The following is a 19,450-nucleotide window of genomic DNA, read 5'->3' as shown; positions in this document are numbered from 1 at the left end:
TTGAATTTTGAACGCCATTCAAGCCACAAGAAATATTCAAAAATGCAAGTGTGATACGCAACGTAATAATAATTAAGAGTATTTTTGAAAGAAAGCCGAGTCCTACCATCATATCTAGTCAAAAAATAAATTGAGTTGAAAAGTTCATCAAACATGAAATGCGCTTCAAATGTTTGATCAAGACTGAAACAACAACAACAAGAAACACAACAACAACAGCAACAACAAAATTATTAAACAAAAACAAAAACTACAACAAATGGTTCAACAAAGTATACGTAAAAAAAAGAACAGACAACAAAAACAACTACAACAAATTATTATAGCCCACAAATATATTTATTAAACTAAAACTTAAAAACTAAATAAAAACTACAAAAATATATTATATAAATTATATTTAACAATATTTTGCTCACAACAAAATTCAAACAAACAAATAATGTAAAAATCAACAAACAACACAAAAAACCCTTAACGAAGTATACGATTCAATGCAATTATTAAATTAAATTTAAAAACAAAAATATTTAAATCTAAATTTTTGTCTGCCATACGATATATAAAATACAAAAAAATATAATATATATATATATATATATCGGAAAATCCAACAAAGTTATACGCTACAACAAAACAAATTCTATACGAAAAAAACGTACCAAGTGCAAAATAAAAAAAACCAAAACAAAACAAAAATTTATGAATATTGTGTCAAATTAAGAAAATAAGTTCTCTATCAAAATCGTCAAAATTCAACAAAATCTCAACATGTTGCACGAGGCATTGATGCTCGAGATCTACAGACAGGCGCTAAATGCCGGGTAAGTGTTTGGATTTAGTTACGTTGGGTTATGTTAGGAAGATAATATCTGAGAGGTTTTGGATAGTTATAGAATATATGTTTGATGGAGATTGTTTATATGTGGTTGGGAAGAGTAGGAATAATTAGTTAGTTAATTAGTTAAGATTTAGCTTACATTTCATACATAAAACCATAGGGAAAGACTTCAAATAGAGAGTTGAAGGAAGAAAAATATTTAGTGGAAAACCATTTAGTGGAGAACTGGAAAAAACTATGTGTAGATTTCTGTTTACGATTGTAGCTCTGAAAATATGGGATGACTTCTTTCTATTGAAGTTCCAGTCCATCGGTTTCAAACTGAATTAAAGAATATGTATTAAGAAAATTGGAAATAGTTATTAAAATAATTAAAGTTATATTTTTTTATTTTGAGGAACTACAGTTTATATTAGCACCATGTTAGAAGTACTCAAGTATTTCCACTACAATGTTTTCCATATATTAAACGAACTTCAAGCTTTAAGAACTAGCATTCTGATAGATAGATATTTGATATGTTGAGTTATCTGCATAGATCTGTTCTCTCCTCCTTTGATTTTGCTACATTTCCATAGATAGATTCCCCTTGTGATTCCCCCCACAAAATGTTATAATTTAATGGCCGCACTCTTCCACCATCTATCAAATCCACAAATATAGAACCAAAACTGTCGCCTAACCATATGAACGTTTTTAATCAAAAGAGCGAGCGACCTTCTCTTTCATTTCGCCTCGTCATCAGTAGGGGCTAGAATTCTGATTTTTTGATAGTCAATGGCCCATTAAAATATTACTTTAGGATGTGGTGGGGCACAAATAAATATACAGAGAAACCAAGAAATGATTATTTCATCAAAAGAGTTCCATAGCACATTGATGATTGGCGTCCTCGTCGTCGCCGTCGTCGTCGACTGCGTCGCACACCTGTCGTTATAAATTCAGCCCCACGCCAATATTTGAGGCACACCATATATCAGGGGCACATATCACATACACCCACCCACCCCCGCGCACATCGTGAGCAACAGTTCTGTTTTCGAAAAAGTATTGATTTATACTAATAGAAATCCCGAACCCCAGAAACCCCCAGAACGCCCGAAAGAACAATAACGTTTATCAAGTTGTAAAATACGCAAAAAACTTGATTTGTAATCGCTGCAGTAATACGAATGGTGTTGGGCGGGGGGTTTGGGGCTAAAAATTAAACACAAAAATTGTGCTATAGATTCCGAAAATGATCTATCTTTTGGGTGGCTATTAATTCGCTGCTGCTGTGTGTGTGTGTGTGTGTGTGTGTGTATCTACAAATTATGATTAAACAAGTTTCGAGATACATCTGAAAACGGGTTTTCCAGGGGGAATGGATGGCTCTGTGTGTGTGTGAGTGTTGCATCTGTGGCATTACTAATAAAGTGCGACAAATTGTCTCGTTTTGCTGTGTGCCGACTGTGAGATATACGAATTTGCAATATTATATTTTTTGCCCCCCAGTTTTTCATCTACTTTGTAGATGGGATGGCGATGGGTTGGTTGGATAGAAAATGTGTTCAAGATTTTACCAAGGCGATGACGTACCAGAAAATTTTTGAATAAATCATGCACAAAAGTGAAGAAAAACTCACGGATACGCTCTGGTTGCCATCTCCCTCAATTGGGTGGGTGCCTGTATCTGTATCTTTGCCACTTTTCCACTTTGCCCTCCCCTACCTACCTACCGCTCTCTATATCTGACTTTGTATCTGTAGCTTTGTGTGTGTCTGTCTGCCTATTACCGGGAAGATTTATGTTCACAATTTGCCGCTGATTTGTGCGTGGTATATGAGTGTGTGTGTGTGTGTATCTGCAGCTGTGTGTAGTAATATTCACTTTTGTTACCTTTAACGGATTAGTCATGTTTTAGTTTTTTCCATTTAAACAGTGCACTACAGTGCATTGCATAAGTGTAGGGATGTGCATATAAATTAGGGATATCTGCCCATCATAAAACTATACCCTTAAAGCATTTATATATCTCAAATAAAATATTCAGAATTAGAGATCTTTGAAGTCTTTAATATTATTTGAATTAAAATATAATAAAAGTGTTTTACTTTAGAGCTTGAAATCTCTTAAACATTAAACTTGTAATCAATCAATTACTTATCGTATTAAAATCATTAGTAATGTTATCGCAGCACTAAATAATGCATTAAACAAACAATTCTTATAATTTTCCACAAATCAAACCTGCAAAAAGGTCAGTTATCATCTCTGAAAAAAAATGCAATGTACTTCTCATATATGGAGACATACTTGCTCTACGCACTGTAACCCATTGCTTGCACCTGAAACGCTTGCCATAGATGCAACCATGTAACTCTCTCTCACACTCGATTATTAATGAGACAATTCCGACCTGTAATTAACTGCACTCGCGGGAGAAGTTGCGTATAAATCATTTGTGATTTAAGCTTAATCGAATAACGAGATTTCCGATTATGATATGCTATTGCTATGAGGAAAACTTGTTGCCAAGAAAACAAAACAAGGCAAAAACAACAGCCAAGCTGTGCCGCTATGACTATGGCTATAATATGATTTTGTATGCGGGCTTAATCGCTGAATGCAATCTGGATGGATGGCTAATTAGCTGTGAGCGATCGGTGTGTAATAAGTATCTGTATCTATGATGTGCTGTCATAAACGACTGCCTTTAAAGCCAAGCACGTACGAACAGGTGCACCCCTATCCATGAATCATCTGCCTTTGGGACAGTAGTAGACAGTACCTTTAAGACCGCAACCCATCAATATTGTCTATAGTCTGAATCTCCCCGTGTGCGGTTTTCTGTGTGTGGTGTGTGTGTACTATCCATCAATTAGGGAACTTTTGACAAACATTTTGTTGTTTTATTCGAACAACTTAATTCCCGTTAAAGAAGCTTTTTTTGAGCGATCGCTTCTTAGACAATAGAACACACATGACAAATTGTTGACAACACCCTCAAGACACATATATTTATATATATCTATTTTTTTTTTTAATAATAATATTTTTTTCATTCAAATCAAGTCACATTAACGCCGCTTTTGTTCAGTGATTTCCGCCATGAAAGAGTCGTAAAAATCAGCCAACACACCAACACAAACAGCAGACGCCCACACACACACACACACACACACACACACACACACACACACACAGATATTATATATGTAAAGACAAATATAGTGCCTAATCATCAAAGAATTTATAAGCATTTTGCATATACTTCAAAGTCAATCAAGGCAATCATTCAAAGATATTCACAAAATTATGTTTTTTTTTTCTTTTTTTTTTCTTTTTCAAACACAATCGTAAAATAGCAAAAATTAAATATGTGTTACCATTTTCGATTGTAAAAATACTAGGAAATCAAATTCCATAGGTTTTTCCTGCTCGTTTTTTTTTTTTTTTTGAGTTGCCATAAAAATTTTGTGGCCAATTAATTTATGCAAACTGTTATGCGGAATGTGTGAGCCAGCCCCAAGCAAGCAGATGATAATAATTGCCGCAGATTTCAGATCTCAGATGCTTATGATTATGATCATCTCCCGGGTCGGTCTTTGGTCTCTGTCTCAGTCTCTGTCTCTGCTCATAACTCACGCCTTAAATCTCGAATTAAACGCCATTGTTCCAATATAGACTTTTACGACCGCATAGAGCACCGTAAGAGCACAGCGCTGCAGTGAGAAGGAGTGTGAGTAGTGAGGGGGGACGTTTTGAGGGAGTGGAATGTATATCAGAGAGGGACAGACAGGCAGGCAAGGCAGAGGTGGAACGTATAGGGGCGACAGATGGACAGTGGAACGTGTCTTGGGTTTGGGAGAGAGGGGACAAACGGATAGTGGAACAAAAAGTGGCGTAAGTAAGGCAGCAATGGAGGCACGTCCCAGGGAAGTGGAACGTATAGCAGCAGGGGAGACAGATGGACAGTGGAACCTAAAACTATAGAGCTACGGACGGGCAGTGGAACGTAATGAAGCACACAGCTGTGATCCAAAGCGACAAACAGACACAGTTTCATTTTTCATTATTTTTTTCTTTTTTTTTTTGGTTTTTTTTTTTTTTTTTTTTTTTTTCGTTTTGGTTTATGGCGCCTTTTGAGATTTGAATAACAAATCGAAATGTTGACATATGTTTGGCATTGTTACCATTGTTTTTGTTGTTGTTGTTAGTTGTTCCTGCGGTTCGTTTTCGGTGGCTTATGATTTAGCGCAGAATATAAACATATTTGGAGCGGGGTGGGGGAAGGGGCGGATGGGGCTATAAAACAGATTTCCAATATTTATGCTCTTGATTGCTTATCCAATTTATAGAGGGTTTTTTTTTTGGCTTGTGAAAGTCGCTTGATGGCAAAGTGGAGAAAGCTTCAATCAGTTTTTTGTGTGGATTGATTGATTAATGATTAAATGTTAATGATAAAATGAAGCAGATCTTTGGGGATATAAAGCAAAGGTATCAGGGATAATGGATAACATAAAGATTGTTTTTCACTCACCCAAATTACATCAGAGATTGTTTTAGTCAGCCTGAAAATAGTTTTAATAAATAAAACGATGATTAGAACTCTTTAAAACACTCTCGAAGAATCCTTAAGGGACCAAGATTATATTTAAATTATTCGTAATAAATAAATAATGAATAAATAAAATAATAAATAAATTCTCCCTTTTATTTGCCTTTGCAGCGCCCTGCCCACAGCTCGTCCCCGTTCCACGGAATCGGCAAATTCCAGCGAGCGTTGTCCCTCGCACGAATCCAATTCCTCGGACAATGGGGGACAGCGCGGCGATCCCAGTGGGGCCGGCATGCCGCCCACATCCATGCACTCGACATTCCCGGCCGTGCCGCAGAATCTGCCCGCCCAGCCGCCCTCCATGGAGGCGTATCTGCATATGGTGGCAGCAGCCGCACAGCAGTATGGCTTCCCCCTGGCCGCAGCAGCGGCAGCTGGACCACGGCTACCCCTGCCGCTGCCCAATGAGGCGGCGGCACCGTTCAAGCTGCCACCGCAAGCCTCGCCCACGGCCTCCAGCAATCACTCGGAGGCGCTGGACTTTCGCACGAATCTATATGGGCGCGCGGAATCGGCAGAGCCGCCAGCCTCCGAGGAGGAGGAGGATTTCGATGATGGGGCCAACAATCCGTTGGATCTGTCGGTGGGTACACGGAAGCGCGGCCACGACGCCGAGCCGCAGCTGGGGCACATACAAGTGAAGAAAATGTTCAAGTCGGAGAGTCCACCGGCGAATGCATCGCCTGCGCCGGCGCCACCCACTGCCAGCCAATTGATGCCGGGCGTCAATCCCTATCTGGCGGCTGTGGCGGCTGCCAATATCTTTCGCACCGGACAGTTTCCCGATTGGAATGGCAAAAATGATCTCGTGGTGGATCCCCTCGAAAAGATGTCGGACATTGTGAGGGGCGGAGCACAGGGACACAAGGAGAAGCAGCAGCATCATCATCATCATCATCAGCAGCAACAGCAACAGCATCAATCGAAGGCCACACCGCCCGCCCAGGCAGCACCGCCAAAGAGTCCCGCACAGCAGCAGCAACAGCAACAGCAGCAGGGATCCAAACAATAGCCATAATTCCGAGGGAGGATCAAGTTCGGGTGGTGGAGCTGCTGCAGGTGGTGGAGCTAACACGGCCACGGCTGGCGTGACCAAGGCACGCCACAACATCTGGCAATCGCATTGGCAGAACAAGGGCGTGGCCAGCTCTGTGTTCCGGTGTGTGTGGTGCAAGCAGAGCTTCCCCACACTGGAGGCCCTCACCACCCACATGAAGGACAGCAAACACTGCGGCGTGAATGTGCCACCGTTTGGTAATCTGCCCAGCAACAATCCACAGCAGCATCACCAGCACCAGCAGCACCAACAGCAGCAGCAGCATCACCATCAGGCAGCACAGCAGCCACAGCAGCAGAACCATCAGAATATGCGCAAGCAGGCCAATGCGAATCACTCGCCCTCGGCGAATGTCAAAAATGCATTTCAGTATCGCGGTGATCCACCGACACCGCTGCCCCGTAAGCTGGTGCGCGGCCAGAATGTGTGGCTGGGGAAGGGCGTGGAGCAGGCCATGCAGATCCTCAAGTGCATGCGGTGCGGCGAGAGCTTCCGTTCGCTGGGCGAGATGACCAAGCACATGCAGGAGACGCAGCACTACACGAACATCCTGTCGCAGGAGCAGAGCATCTCCATCAAGTCACAGAATCAGGCCAATGCCAATTCGGACTCGAAGGACAATCACAACAACAGCCTCAGCTCCGAGGAGAGTCGCACCCTCAGCGCCGTGCTCACGTGCAAGGTGTGCGACAAGGCCTTCAATAGTCTGGGCGATCTCAGCAATCACATGGCCAAAAATAATCACTATGCCGAGCCGCTGCTGCAGAATGCGGGCGCACGCAAGCGGCCGGCGCCCAAGAAGCGCGAGAAATCGCTGCCCGTGCGGAAACTGCTAGAAATGAAGGGAGGCGGCGGCGGCGGCGGCGGTGGCGGTGCAGGAGCCAGCCAGGATGATTTGGCAGCGGAAAAGTCGGCAGTGCAGGGCAAACCCGGCCTGGGACCCGGCGGTGGCGACAAGAACGATGCGGCACTCTTTGCCGAACGCATGCGGCAGTACATAACGGGCGTGAAGTCTCCGGAGGAGATTGCCAAGGTGGCTGCCGCACAGCTGTTGGCCAAAAACAAATCGCCGGAGCTGCTGGAGCAAAAGAATGGCAACGCCAAGCCGGGCAATTCGTCGGTGTTGAGTGCCATCGAGCAGATGTTTACCACCAGCTTTGATACACCGCCGCGGCATGCCAGCCTGCCGGCGAGCAGTCCCTCCAATTCATCGACCAAGAACACCTCCCCAGTGGCCAGCAGCATACTGAAGCGTCTCGGCATCGATGAGACTGTGGACTACAATAAGCCATTGATTGACACCAATGATCCGTACTATCAGCATTATCGGTATACGAGCAGCGAGCGCAGTGGCAGCGAATGCAGCGCAGAGGCGGCGGCGGCTGCGGCAAGGCCACGTTTGGATGCACCAACGCCCGAGAAGCAGCAACAGCAGCAGCCGCTGCCGCTGATGACTGGAGTCGCCTCCAACACAGAGGAGTCTGCTGCGGCTGCGGCTGCTGCTGCTGCTGTTAGGCCCATCAAGCAGGAGGATCCTGCCATCAAAATGGAGATCAAGTCTGAGATCAGCGATGAGCAGAACGATGACGCGGCCATGCCATCGCCCAAAATGGAGTCAACGCTGGTCAATGGCAGCTACTCCACCACCACCAATGCCTCCTCGGCCAACAACAATAATAACAACAACAACAACAATGTGGAGCGTGCCTCACCCAAGACCCCCTCGGTGGCTGGCAGTCCACAGTCGACGCGGCTGCTGCCGCCGCGCAGTCCAGCGGATAGCCAACGTTCGGCCACACCCAAGTCGCCAGCCTCCAGTCACAAGTCCTACGATGGCAGCGAGGGCAACAACAAAAAGTATCCCAGCGACTCGCTGAATGCCCTCTCCTCGATGTTTGACTCGTTGGGCGCCAGTGGCGGTGGCGGGGGAGCGGCTGCCAATACGAGAGCCAAGCTGGCCGCTGCAGCGGCAGCTGTCGCCGGTGGCGTGCTGCCGCCCGTGGCTGGTGGTGGTGGCAGCGAATCACCGGAAAATCTAAGCGCCAGCAATTCGCTGGCGGCACTGCGACAGTTCTGCGTGAAGAAGGAGAAGACCGCCTAAGAGCTGGAGCTTCTCGGCCGCAAACCGGACCGTTCCGTCAAACGCTCTCGTTAGCCTCGTTTTTTCGTTGTTTTTGCGCAAACAAAAAGCATTTTCAAACAAATTTTTTTGGGGTTTGCCTGCGCGTTGCCCACACGCCACCACCCACACCCCGCACTCCGCATCAAACTGCCACAAGCAGCCCCCCGGAAAAATTCCCATGCACCTTTTTTGGGGTGGCGGCGGCGGTGTGGGGTGGGCGGACACTGCGGCAACCATTCAGAGAGAAGAGAAGAGAGAGATTCCAGAGTCAAAAGTACTGCCACTTGGACGACACTTTGACGACAGATAGAAGAAGACACCACCGAGATATGGAAAGATATATGTTCGGTATCATTGAAACGATTATAATGAAAATACTGATTGAGGAGGAGAAGGAGAACTCAATCCAGATGCCAGGCGGCAGTTGGGGATTGTATCCTGCCGCGCGTACTACTCCTACGCCATGGCGACGACCCACCCGCGCGTTCAGCAAGCCTTAAGGCCTACTTTTTCAAGGTAATTATTCAAGAATTAAAAAGACTTAACCAATAGCAAAGATTATAGAGCAAAAATGAAAGAGAAACAAGAGAGAATGGAACAGAATGAGAGCATCAGCTGTTGTGACAAAGGGGAACGTTCTAGAATGGAAAAAAAGTGTAACGAAGCAATGTTTAATGAGGCGAATGAGCGCATAACCTGTTATGGGTAATGGAAACATGTGAGAATAGAACAAAGTATTGTTCGTAATGATGAGAATGAGAGCATAAGCTGTTGTAGGAATAAGTGATAATAGAACAAAGTTTAAGCAAGAGAATGAGAACATCAGCTGTTGTGACAAAGGGGAACGTTCTAGAATGGAAAAAAGTGTAACGAAGCAATTTTTAATGAAGCGAATGAGCGCGTAAGCTGTTCCGCCTCACATTTGTGTTCTATAATCTTTGATATAGTGTAACCTATAGATGATATATAATCTATAATTATTTATTTTTCCCATGAAAACCCTCAACTAAAACTCCTTTTCTCTTTTCTTCATTGCAGAATATATAAAACTTGGGATCCTTGAAAAACTATGGCTTGGCATGGCTGATCTACTGGTGGGGTTTTTTTTGTTGTTGTTAGAAAAAAAAACCACACAAACCAAGCCCTTGTCAGGGCTGCCACATCTCTCTGCAAAGAGTTATGAAATTTGAAAAAAGAAAAAGAAAACATTGTGATCCAATAAACAAAACAAAAAATGAAATGAAAAACGTTTTTATGAACATTACAACAAAGCGAATTATTTATTTACTCAAAGCTGGAAGGGAGGGCTGGTCTGGTACTGGATCTATGTTTCAGGTGGCAGGGAATGATGATGCTTCAACGCTTCTTCTTGTTTTGTTTCGTTGTGCAACTGTGGCAGATCTTCTTGGCTGTGGTCTTCTCGGGTGTGGGTGGTGCGGGTTGCTTGGCCGAAAGCAGAGATGTGAGCATATCGCTGAGATCCGGCATATTGTTGGGCACCTTGGGAAATTGCATATTTTCCAGTTCGCGCTTCGTTTGGGGATCGCGTATGATGCGTGGCACAATCATGAGCATCAGGACGGGCGCCAGCATAATCAGGATCATGGGATTCAGGACAAAGTCAACGAAACGCCACTGTTCACGTTCCGTAAAGAATTTGCGACGCTTCACTGGCGGCAGTCGCAGTGGATAGGCAATCTGTGAAATGGCTCCCGGCATCACATAGCTCACCGCCCGAGCCCTGTACTTGCCCTTCGCATTGATCTCGACGCGCACGGGACGGAAGTAGATATCCGGATGGTAGACCTCCACCACATAGCTGCCATAGGGCACTCCGCTGATCCGAAATCGGCCATCGATGCGCACGAATCCCTTGTACTCGCCGCCATTGATGGCCAGCGTGATGTCCGCCAGCCAGCGGTTGGTCAGGCCCAAGTTACGATTCGGTGGCAAAATGTAACCCTCAATGGTGTACAGCGGCGTGGCAGTGGCAACATCCTTGTTAGCTGCCACCACATCAGCACAAACGAACGCCAAATAATAGCAGCTCAACACAAACAGAATAATTTTAAACATCTTGCAAGGCGTTTCAAAAGTTTACTTTTTATAGCGAAAATTAAAAAAAGTTTCCGTGGGTGGCAAAAACAGTTGCAAATTTCTAATTCGAATTGTGGAAAATATTAATTTTTGTTTTGAGGGGGAACCTTTCGTTACGATAACAACGAAATCAATGAGATTATTCAAAGGGAAATTGTACATTTAAATCTATGAATATTTGATGGAATTTTTGGTGAACTTTATTTAAATTTTTAGATGCTTTCAGCTGCGAGCAGTTTTGATGTTAAATCTATCTAAAGGCAAGTTTTGGTTACCAATGGAGTGATATAGCCATCAAAACTCTACCTATTAAGTGATTTATCTATACAAAAATATATTAAATATATTAAAAAATCGATTCATGGAGTCATCTAGCCATAGATCGCAGCGCACTAAGCTTTAGAAATCTCTGTATGGTTTCCAGTACCAGCAAATCATCTCTTCCATTTTTTGTTTAATATTTTGTATGCATATTTCTATTCAAACATTTTCCCCTTAAGCGTCTTCCTTCATCCAAAAACCCTTTCAAAAACTTCAAAAACTCTTCTCTAAAGCTACAAAACACCGACGGCAAAGCCACATTTTCCACAGTAGCCAAGCCACATCGATTGCCACTCTATACGATCATTCGCATTTTATAACGCAACAATTGTTGCATCCCCCAGACCATAAGGAGTGACTCACTGAAGCCCTACTCCTCTGTTGCTGCTGCAGCAGACTTCTCTTCTATGGGAAGAGTCGTGACCAAAGCGACTTTTGTTCAACCATCAGACACTGCCGCACACAGCACACAGCACACACATCCCAACCCTCGTATGTGGCAGAGAGACATTGTATGGAATGTATGCTGTTTGGGGTCTATGAAAGGAGAGGCCAGCCAGCCAGGCAGGGCAGGCATGAAGTAGCTGCCACAAATTTGCACTTTTTGATGAACGTTTTGTGGCTTCTGCTTCTGTGTCGCGGGAATCACGGCACCCCGAAACGATGCAGCAGGCGATGGTAATTTTTTTTTTAGCAAGTAGCTAGATGCTCGTATGATCCTCTCAACAAGTGTTCAAACAACGGTAACTGGGGGCATGCGCAAACAATTTTCCAATATAATTTGACTGGGAGTCTGCACGGTGTCGTCATTATGGCAATGTTCGTGTTCATCGTTTGATTTAGCGCCAGCCAGCCAGCCAGCCAGCCAGCATCGCCTCGCATTGAGGAGCGTCTTGAGCAGTTGTTTGTATTTAAATTTCCCCCCGTAACGAAGAGCCGCTCCAGCCGATCTCAAACGTCGTGGCTTCTTGCCATTAAACAGAGTTGTTGCATCTGCAGATAGTTTTATATATTTTTTGTTTGTAGCTCCACTCAATTGACAGCAGCAGCGCATGCGCAGGCGCATGGTGAAGCTTCTGTGTCTACGACTAGATGTAGATTAAGTTGCTAGGAATCGTTGAATGGTAAAGAATTGCCCATGATTAAAGCTGCAAAATGTGTGCAAAATCAAGTGGAATAAATGAATGAATGGCACAATAAATGGAGATCGATATGGTGGATCAATCAATGCGAGATGTAGAAATGCAGGAAGTCTATGGAGAAAATTGGGAGAGGAGACGAATGTGGCACAAGTGAATGTGGCAAAAGAGAATGCTCGAGAATAGTAAATAAAAACCACATACATGACGTGTGCATGACACTAAAAAATTGAAAATAACTCTTAAAAAGTAAGTTATGGCGTTGAATGTGCCCTGGAATATAACTTAGACAGCAAGTAAAGTTTTAGATCCATAGAACCTGAAGATTTTCAGCTAATTCCTAGCTTTAGGCTACATTCCATATTCCCTTGCACCCATAATATATCTCTTTAAAGCTCTTTTTCTCTATAAAACTAACCTGATCCAACACACAACAAAGTTCTATAGCTTATCACAGCGTAGAGCAGACATCTTCTATAAAAGTTCTCTATAAATAATACCAAATCTAATCTGGAAAAAAAAAGAAAACCAGGGTACGAGGGTACCAGGCAAAAAGATCAAACGCATTGAGTAAATCAATCAAACCAGCAATTGATAGCTAATGACTGATTTATGAATATAAAAGAGTCGTTCATGTTCCAATCGTAAATCCAAACAAAAGCAGAACAAACATCAACCAACGAGTAGGAAGAGAGAGCACCAGTACCAATGGGGGGATAAGCCCTATCGCCATAAGGCCTGGTGGGTATTACTCATCGTTTTTTTTCCATGGTAAAACAATTTGAACAATTGCAAGATAATCGTTTAATGACTGATAAGGCAACACAGAGATTTACTATATATATATAGATGATGGTCGGTCGTCTGATGGCTATCGGTTTTATCGCAGCAGAACCAGAACACTATCTGCCATAAATCAATGCACATAAGACCCCCAACTCAATGCATTCTCTTGAAGACCCTTCATAACTGATTTGCTAGGAATTGTTTTCTTTATTTTTGTTTTGTTTTTGTTTTTGTTTTTTGCGGAACAGTAGAGGTCATAAATTTCACGAAAACCTTTTTGATTTTATGCGGAAAAAATAAAAACAGGGAGAGAGAAACTTTTAAATATTCATGCGTGATATTTGTCGCAGCGACAGGGATCGGAATCGAATCGGATCGGATCGGATCGGTTTCAGCGACGAATTCAACGATCGATTGTTTCTTTTAACCAAAAAAAAAAAAAAAAACGAAAGAAAAACAACCAAAACCCAATGTCAGTCTCAGGCAAAACAATTGTTTAGGAAGAACACAACACAATGGGTCATTTAGGAGTGGTCTGTGGCTCGATCCCCATCCACTGTGACATGGCCCAACAAGTATTGCACGATCCTTTGGGGCTGATGTTGCTGTCCTGCTGGAATGGGTATCCTTCTGCTGTTGCTGCTGTTGCTGCTGCTGCCTGAGTGATTTATTTAGTTTGTGTCAATTCCTGAAATTATTGGCCCCCAAATGCAAAAATCGTTCTCAATGTTCGCGTTCTGGTTTCAGCCTGGGTTTTTCGTGATGACATCTCCCCTGCATATCTTAACACATTTTGAGATTCCCCTGAAGGCTCAGATCTCAGTTCTGGTGAAGATCCATGGAAGGAATCCCTGTTTTGTTTTTTTTTTTTTGGGTAAGGTTGAGATGTTCTCTACTGAGTCATGATGCATGATCTTTGGGAATTTGATTATGGAGAGGAAATAATTAGAATTTTTAGATGAACTTTCAATCAGTTCTCAAAGTCACGCGTCTTGCAGCAGCGCCCCACGGTCATTGCTTACTCTTCTCTGGCATACCTTTTTTCTCACACCAAAAAATTCTTGAACCAATCTTAAAGACATATTCTAATAAGCTTAGAAATAACTTTTAATTAAAGGAATTGCTGCTGGAAATACTTGAGCCAGTTCCAGATATGGTCTTGTGGCAGCATTGACGATGATGAGGCAGGCACAGGCAGGCAGGCCAGGCTGGCATTCAGGCAGCCAGACGACCACAAGATGGAAGTGGCAGTGGAATGGCATTGGCATTGGAGGCTGGGGCTGGGGCTGGGGCAGGCACATTTAAAACAAGTTCAAGATGCAAACAATGGATCATTATCCAGATACAAAAAAACTAAAACAAAAAGAGAGAAGAGACGAGAAGAGAAGAGTCGAGCAGAGACGAGAAGAGAAGAACGAACGCAGGCAGAGCCAAGAAGAGCGAAGAAACAGATACAATCGAGCGCAATCGCCACGGCATTCCCATAGGTTACACCGCAACCAAGAAGAGATGCCACAAGCAGTGTCCAAGGGGCCAGCAAGAGGGGGGCAGAGAGACACAGAGAGCGAGCAGGACAGCAAGCGATAGGTGCAACAGAGAGGCAAAGACGCTTTTCGATGGCGATGGCTCTTGTTGTTTATTGATTACACGCTTTTTGGGGAATGCTGCAATGCATTGGGGCACCCATACAGAGAGAGAGAGAGAGAGAGAGAGGCAGAGAGACAAAGCGAGAGAGAGCGAGAACCGCGCGACTCTTGGCCATAATGGTGCGGATGCCAGCGGCTGCAACATGCGCCTGTCATGCGATCGCCGCCAAGAACATAACATCCATTACACAGCGATCGACTCGACTCGACTCGACCACAAGACTACGACGACGACTACGACGACGACGACGACGATGTGGATGAGGTTGAGGACGTGGTCGACGACGCTTACGATTGTGAATGCGATTTGGTGGTAGATCCACAGTCCATTGGGCGCAGTGCAGGGCAGGGCATGGTAGGAGATACAAAGCGAAAAAGAGGCGGCTGTGGGGGCTATCTCCTCTGGGGCGAGAGCAATATGAAATTCAATGCCACATTTGCTGAATCAACTGGAAAAAGTACAGAAATGTTTGCTGCAAAAATAAAGGTACATTCATTTAAGAGCGAAAATATAATGCTCTTTTCCATAAAAGAAATGTCTGAAAAGCTCCAATAAAATAATTATTTAGTGGTGTAAAATTCTAGAAACACTTCAATAAATTTATCGATAAATGATCGATAAAAGCGATTTTTTTTTTTAGTTATTTCGCTAAAAAAATTAAAAACTAATCCACATTTTTTAAATTCTGGGATATATAATTTCTATAACAAAATTGACCGATAAAACATCGATTAAAAAATATGTTTTGATAGGTATTTCAATAAAACTAAAGTAAACCAATTATACATGAAATAAAACCAATAAATGCAACGATCGAATGGGATATTCTTTCCATATCGATAGATAAATCTAAGTGTTTTCTTCGGGACATGTTTTTCCTTTTCTATCGTTACAAAACCATCCTCAAAACTCCCTATACCCTCTCCTAACATAGCTTAGATTTTAAAGGATAAATGCTGCAGTGCACCATAAAGTTCTATGCTTGCTTCTGGCTGCAACATCAGCAGCTGCTGGTGCTGCTGCTGCAAGTACTGCATGGGCTGGCTGCAGTGCTGCTGTCTTTTGGGATCAGCGCCTGCATTTAAATACAAAATATCAAAATTAGCATTTGTAACAATGGCGAATTGGCCAGCCAGAAATAATGGAACTGACCTGCGCCACAAAAACCGATGATCATGGCCATGGCATCGCAACAGCAGTCCTCCTGCTGCTGCTGCTGCCTCTGCTGCTGTTGGTGCTGCTGCTGCATGCACCTTCTTCTGCCTCGTAAATCAGACATACAGCGGGGCACACAACGTGCAGCAAAAGACTACGACGACTATAGGACTATGCATACAACGATTGCTGGCAACTGCACTAAATTCTCCATTGGGTACCAAAAACCAAAAATGTGTGATGTCGTCTGTGGGGCGACGATGGCGACAACATTTACTTCGTACAACGGGAGCAGAGCACACAGCACACAGGCTACACAGGTCGTCTTGCTACGACGACAGAACAGCGACGACCAGACCACTCTTTGGCGATTGGCAGTGGCCAAAAGGCCAATCCCAGGGGCCGTGACTACAGCCGAGTGACTACAACACTCAGATCTGTAATCGAATATCGATGCGCGCCTGGCCAGAGCCATATTTGTATGAGGGATCGGCGAGGCATCGATGGATCCTTTGGGGGAATCCTGAAGGTGAAAAGAGATCAAGCTGCAAAACTCAAGCAGCAAGGAGTTTAAGCGACAAACACTAAAGCTTTTAAGCTAAAAAACTGCAAAGGAAAAGACTGGAAAAGAGCTACTACTGTTGGGTTTATTTTGATTGGATTTTATTTTGATTTTCCGGAAGTTAAAATTCAGCAGGAACTTGGATATTGTGTATTTATTTTGTGGGATATTTGCACAGTCTATGAATCATAAAAGTATCTTTTTGAAGAATGGTAAATCTGTAGCTGATCTTTGTTGAGTCCTATGCATCCTTGAAAGTTTTATTTCAAGCGTACTAGATCTGTAGATCGATAAGACATGTGGCGCGTCTTGCAACAGCGCACCTCTTCCGCTTACTTACGGATCCACGAAAAACAAATATCAAAAGGCCATGAAAAATAGGAAATATCAGATGTATTTCCTTTAGTCATATTTTGGGAGCATAATGACAATAAAACATACAAATTGTGATACAGGCAAAGAAAAAGCAACATAAAACATGAACTTTTAGCTAAAAATAAACTTCAACTGATTAATTTTATTAATTCAAAAATGTGAACTGAATGTTCAAATAAAGTCTTCAAAAATCGAAACCAGAAAAATTCGAAAATCTTTGATTTGCTCCAATCAAAGAATTTGTTTGCCCAAAAACATTCCACAGAGACAAACAAACAAATGCATTAGCTTAGCCTTAGGAACACTCCAAACGTCTAGCATTAAATAGAATCCATAAATATTGGCATTATAAGCTGGGAATTTACGATCTCTTGATCGCTGTATCGCTCCATCGCTGGATTTGATGTAAAGTTAAGCATATGCGAGTGTGCGGAACGGAACGGAACCCTCCGGCATGCAACATGCAGCTGGGTGTGGGGAGGGGGAGGGTGTAACACCGTTATGATTTCCAATAGTTTTGCTGCTGCCGGGCAATGGCGCTCTAGCTCGCTGGCTCACTGGCCTGGCCTGGCTGCTGCATTTTGCACTTAATTTAATTTGTATGGCAAACAACAAGTGAAGCAAAAAGCGAGCACAGAAGTTGTGGTAGGAGTTGGAGTTGGGAGGGCGCCACCAGATCAAGCGCAGTGGCCGCGGGGGCGTGGCAGCAAGCGACCAAAACGAAGGCTGCAGCAGCGGCAGCAGCGGCGGCAGCGGCTGCCTTCATATCAGTTTCATGGAACTATAGTCACGATTTGGCAATAATGTTGCTTAAATACGACGATGGACTCTGGGCTGGCAACTCCATGCGGACTCCCGATTCCTCTCTGATTCCTCTCCGATTCGTCCACCGCCGCACAGTGGGAGGAGGCGGGCGGGCAGGCAGGCGGCCTGCACAGTGGAATTGTAAAACATTCGTTTGGGGCAAGATTTGTTTGCGGGATAAAAATAAAATTGTTCATTTAAAGTAGCTGCTGCTGTTGCTGCTGTTGCTTCTGTTGTTTTTTTTCGTTCGAAGAGTTTTTTCCCCTGTTCGATCTACAGTGCCCGTCTCCCCCAGTGGCTGGCTGGTTGGCTGCCTCCAAAATTGGCTTTGTTTATGAGATCGTTTTTATCGCCAAAAAAAAAAGCGAAAGGACCTGCGGGTTAATTTCTTAGCGCTACTTAATTTTCCGAGTCTCTCTTATCAATCCCCGCATTGCTGCCGATTCCGATTAGATGTTTATGTTTACGGCTGTTTTTGTTGTTGCTGTTGTTGTTGGCGGATATTGTTTGGTTTGGGTATATGTTGGGGGATGTTTGGGCATTTTGTGGATGTCACGAAGCAAATGAAAACAGTTGTCGATACGCTCGATTGCACTGCGATAGAGAGAAAGAGTCTTTCCCGAGATGCAGAGAGAAAGGCATTTACATGCGCCATCGTACAAATTGGTGAATGTGTTGTAGTTACGAGTGGAATGTGCATGTTTACACAAAAAAAATACATTTTTTTTAACAATTAGAAATATGTGAGAGACTTTCAAAAGCATGGAGCAGGAAGTGTGGCATGTTTTGAATGCGTTTTGTGGTTGCTCATTGAGGTATCTGCTGCTAACAATCCATTCAAACACCCTTTTAACACCCAGAAAAATCATATAAAAATTCTAGCTCAAGTCTAAGGAACCTTCAAGCCGAATCGAAACGAAACGACAGCCAAAACCTTGCCTTTTGCCTCCCTTTACCCCCCAAACCAGCCCGGGCCGCGGGCGAAGTAGAAAGAAAGAAATAAGGAAAGAAGGCAAGAAAAACCCGAAATTTTTCGTCTATTTCGATGGCAATAATTCAAAATATGAAGACGGCTCCGATAGTCATAAATCTGTCAAAAATCCATTTCTTTCATTTGAAAGCCCCCTCCCACCCGACAAAAACAGCATCGCATGGCGTTTCCTTTACTTCGATTCTCTCTCCCTGTGTGCGTGTGTGTGTGCTTGCTAAGCGTATCTTTCAGATACATAAACTGGCACTTCAAAAACCGAAAAGCAAAGAAAAGAAAATGAAATACTGTGTGGCAGTGGCTATATATATATGTATGTGTGCCTGTCGCCGTCTCTTTTGGGGGTTCTGTTTTCAAGAGAGATCCACTCGAATCAGCAGCAGCCTTTCCTGTCTGTCCGTCTGTCTGTCCGTCTGTCTGTGTATCTCAAATACCAATCCAATCCAATCCAAAAACCAAGCGGCGGCATCAGCGTAGAAGCGTAACTGAAACGAAAAGTGAAGCAAAAGTATCTGGTAAGATGCTCGTTTGCTCACTTCAATCCTCCCTCTGAAATGGCATCCACTCTGCCTCGCTGCCACTCTGCCACTCCCACCCCCCTCTCAAGATCTCTCACACAGATGATGGAAAGCAGCCATCGCACCATATTTCAGTCAATTAGAACTGTCATAATTCATTATTCGGGAGTTATTTAGTTTCTTTCTGCTGTTCTGCTGTTCTGCTGCTCTGCTGTTCTGTTCTGCCTTTTCTTTTTGGTTATTATTTATGATTTTTGCCCCATGATGAGTTCCAGAAAATTGAACAATTTCCCCATTCGGCGCAAACCCCAAAAATATATCTATAGAGCATGGTGGGGGGGTTTTAAATAGCTTTTGGGTTAGGTTATCGAATGATATTTGATGGAGGGAATCACACATTATTCGGTTATCTAAATGATATAATTTCATGACTGAAGA

At 43.4% G+C, this 19,450-nt stretch overlaps 2 protein-coding genes across 2 annotated transcripts; one reads left to right on the top strand and one right to left on the bottom strand.

Annotated features, from left to right (window-relative positions):
- Nucleotides 1–631: 631 nt before the first annotated feature.
- Nucleotides 632–9,805, top strand: LOC111064664 (protein teashirt). The gene is made up of 4 exons (XM_041592368.1): nt 632–824; nt 5,553–6,419; nt 6,454–9,136; nt 9,659–9,805. The coding sequence occupies exons 1-3, from the start codon at nt 772–774 to the stop codon at nt 8,597–8,599; spliced, it is 3,066 nt and encodes a 1,021-aa protein (XP_041448302.1). The 5' UTR covers nt 632–771; the 3' UTR covers nt 8,600–9,136; nt 9,659–9,805.
- Nucleotides 9,806–9,976: 171 nt separating this feature from the next.
- Nucleotides 9,977–10,696, bottom strand: LOC111064699 (ER membrane protein complex subunit 7 homolog). The gene has a single exon (XM_022352454.2). The coding sequence runs from the start codon at nt 10,694–10,696 to the stop codon at nt 9,977–9,979; it is 720 nt and encodes a 239-aa protein (XP_022208146.2).
- Nucleotides 10,697–19,450: the final 8,754 nt, after the last annotated feature.

This window comes from Drosophila obscura, unplaced genomic scaffold, assembly GCF_018151105.1.
Source record: "Drosophila obscura isolate BZ-5 IFL unplaced genomic scaffold, ASM1815110v1 contig_179, whole genome shotgun sequence".
In the NCBI taxonomy this organism is placed as follows: Eukaryota; Metazoa; Arthropoda; class Insecta; order Diptera; family Drosophilidae; genus Drosophila; species Drosophila obscura.
Note: the sequence above shows the minus strand (reverse complement) of the source record. Positions and strands in the feature narration are given on the sequence as shown.

Excerpts from the sequence above, each read along its gene's own strand:
- LOC111064699 (XM_022352454.2), bottom strand. The coding sequence starts at position 10,696 with ATGTTTAAAATTATTCTGTTTGTGTTGAGCTGCTATTATTTGGCGTTC.
- LOC111064664 (XM_041592368.1), top strand. The coding sequence starts at position 772 with ATGTTGCACGAGGCATTGATGCTCGAGATCTACAGACAGGCGCTAAAT. Across the intron at positions 825-5,552 it reads AGACAGGCGCTAAATGCCGG|CGCCCTGCCCACAGCTCGTC; the intron begins GTAAGTGTTTGG and ends TTGCCTTTGCAG. Across the intron at positions 6,420-6,453 it reads AAGAGTCCCGCACAGCAGCA|CCATAATTCCGAGGGAGGAT; the intron begins GCAACAGCAACA and ends TCCAAACAATAG.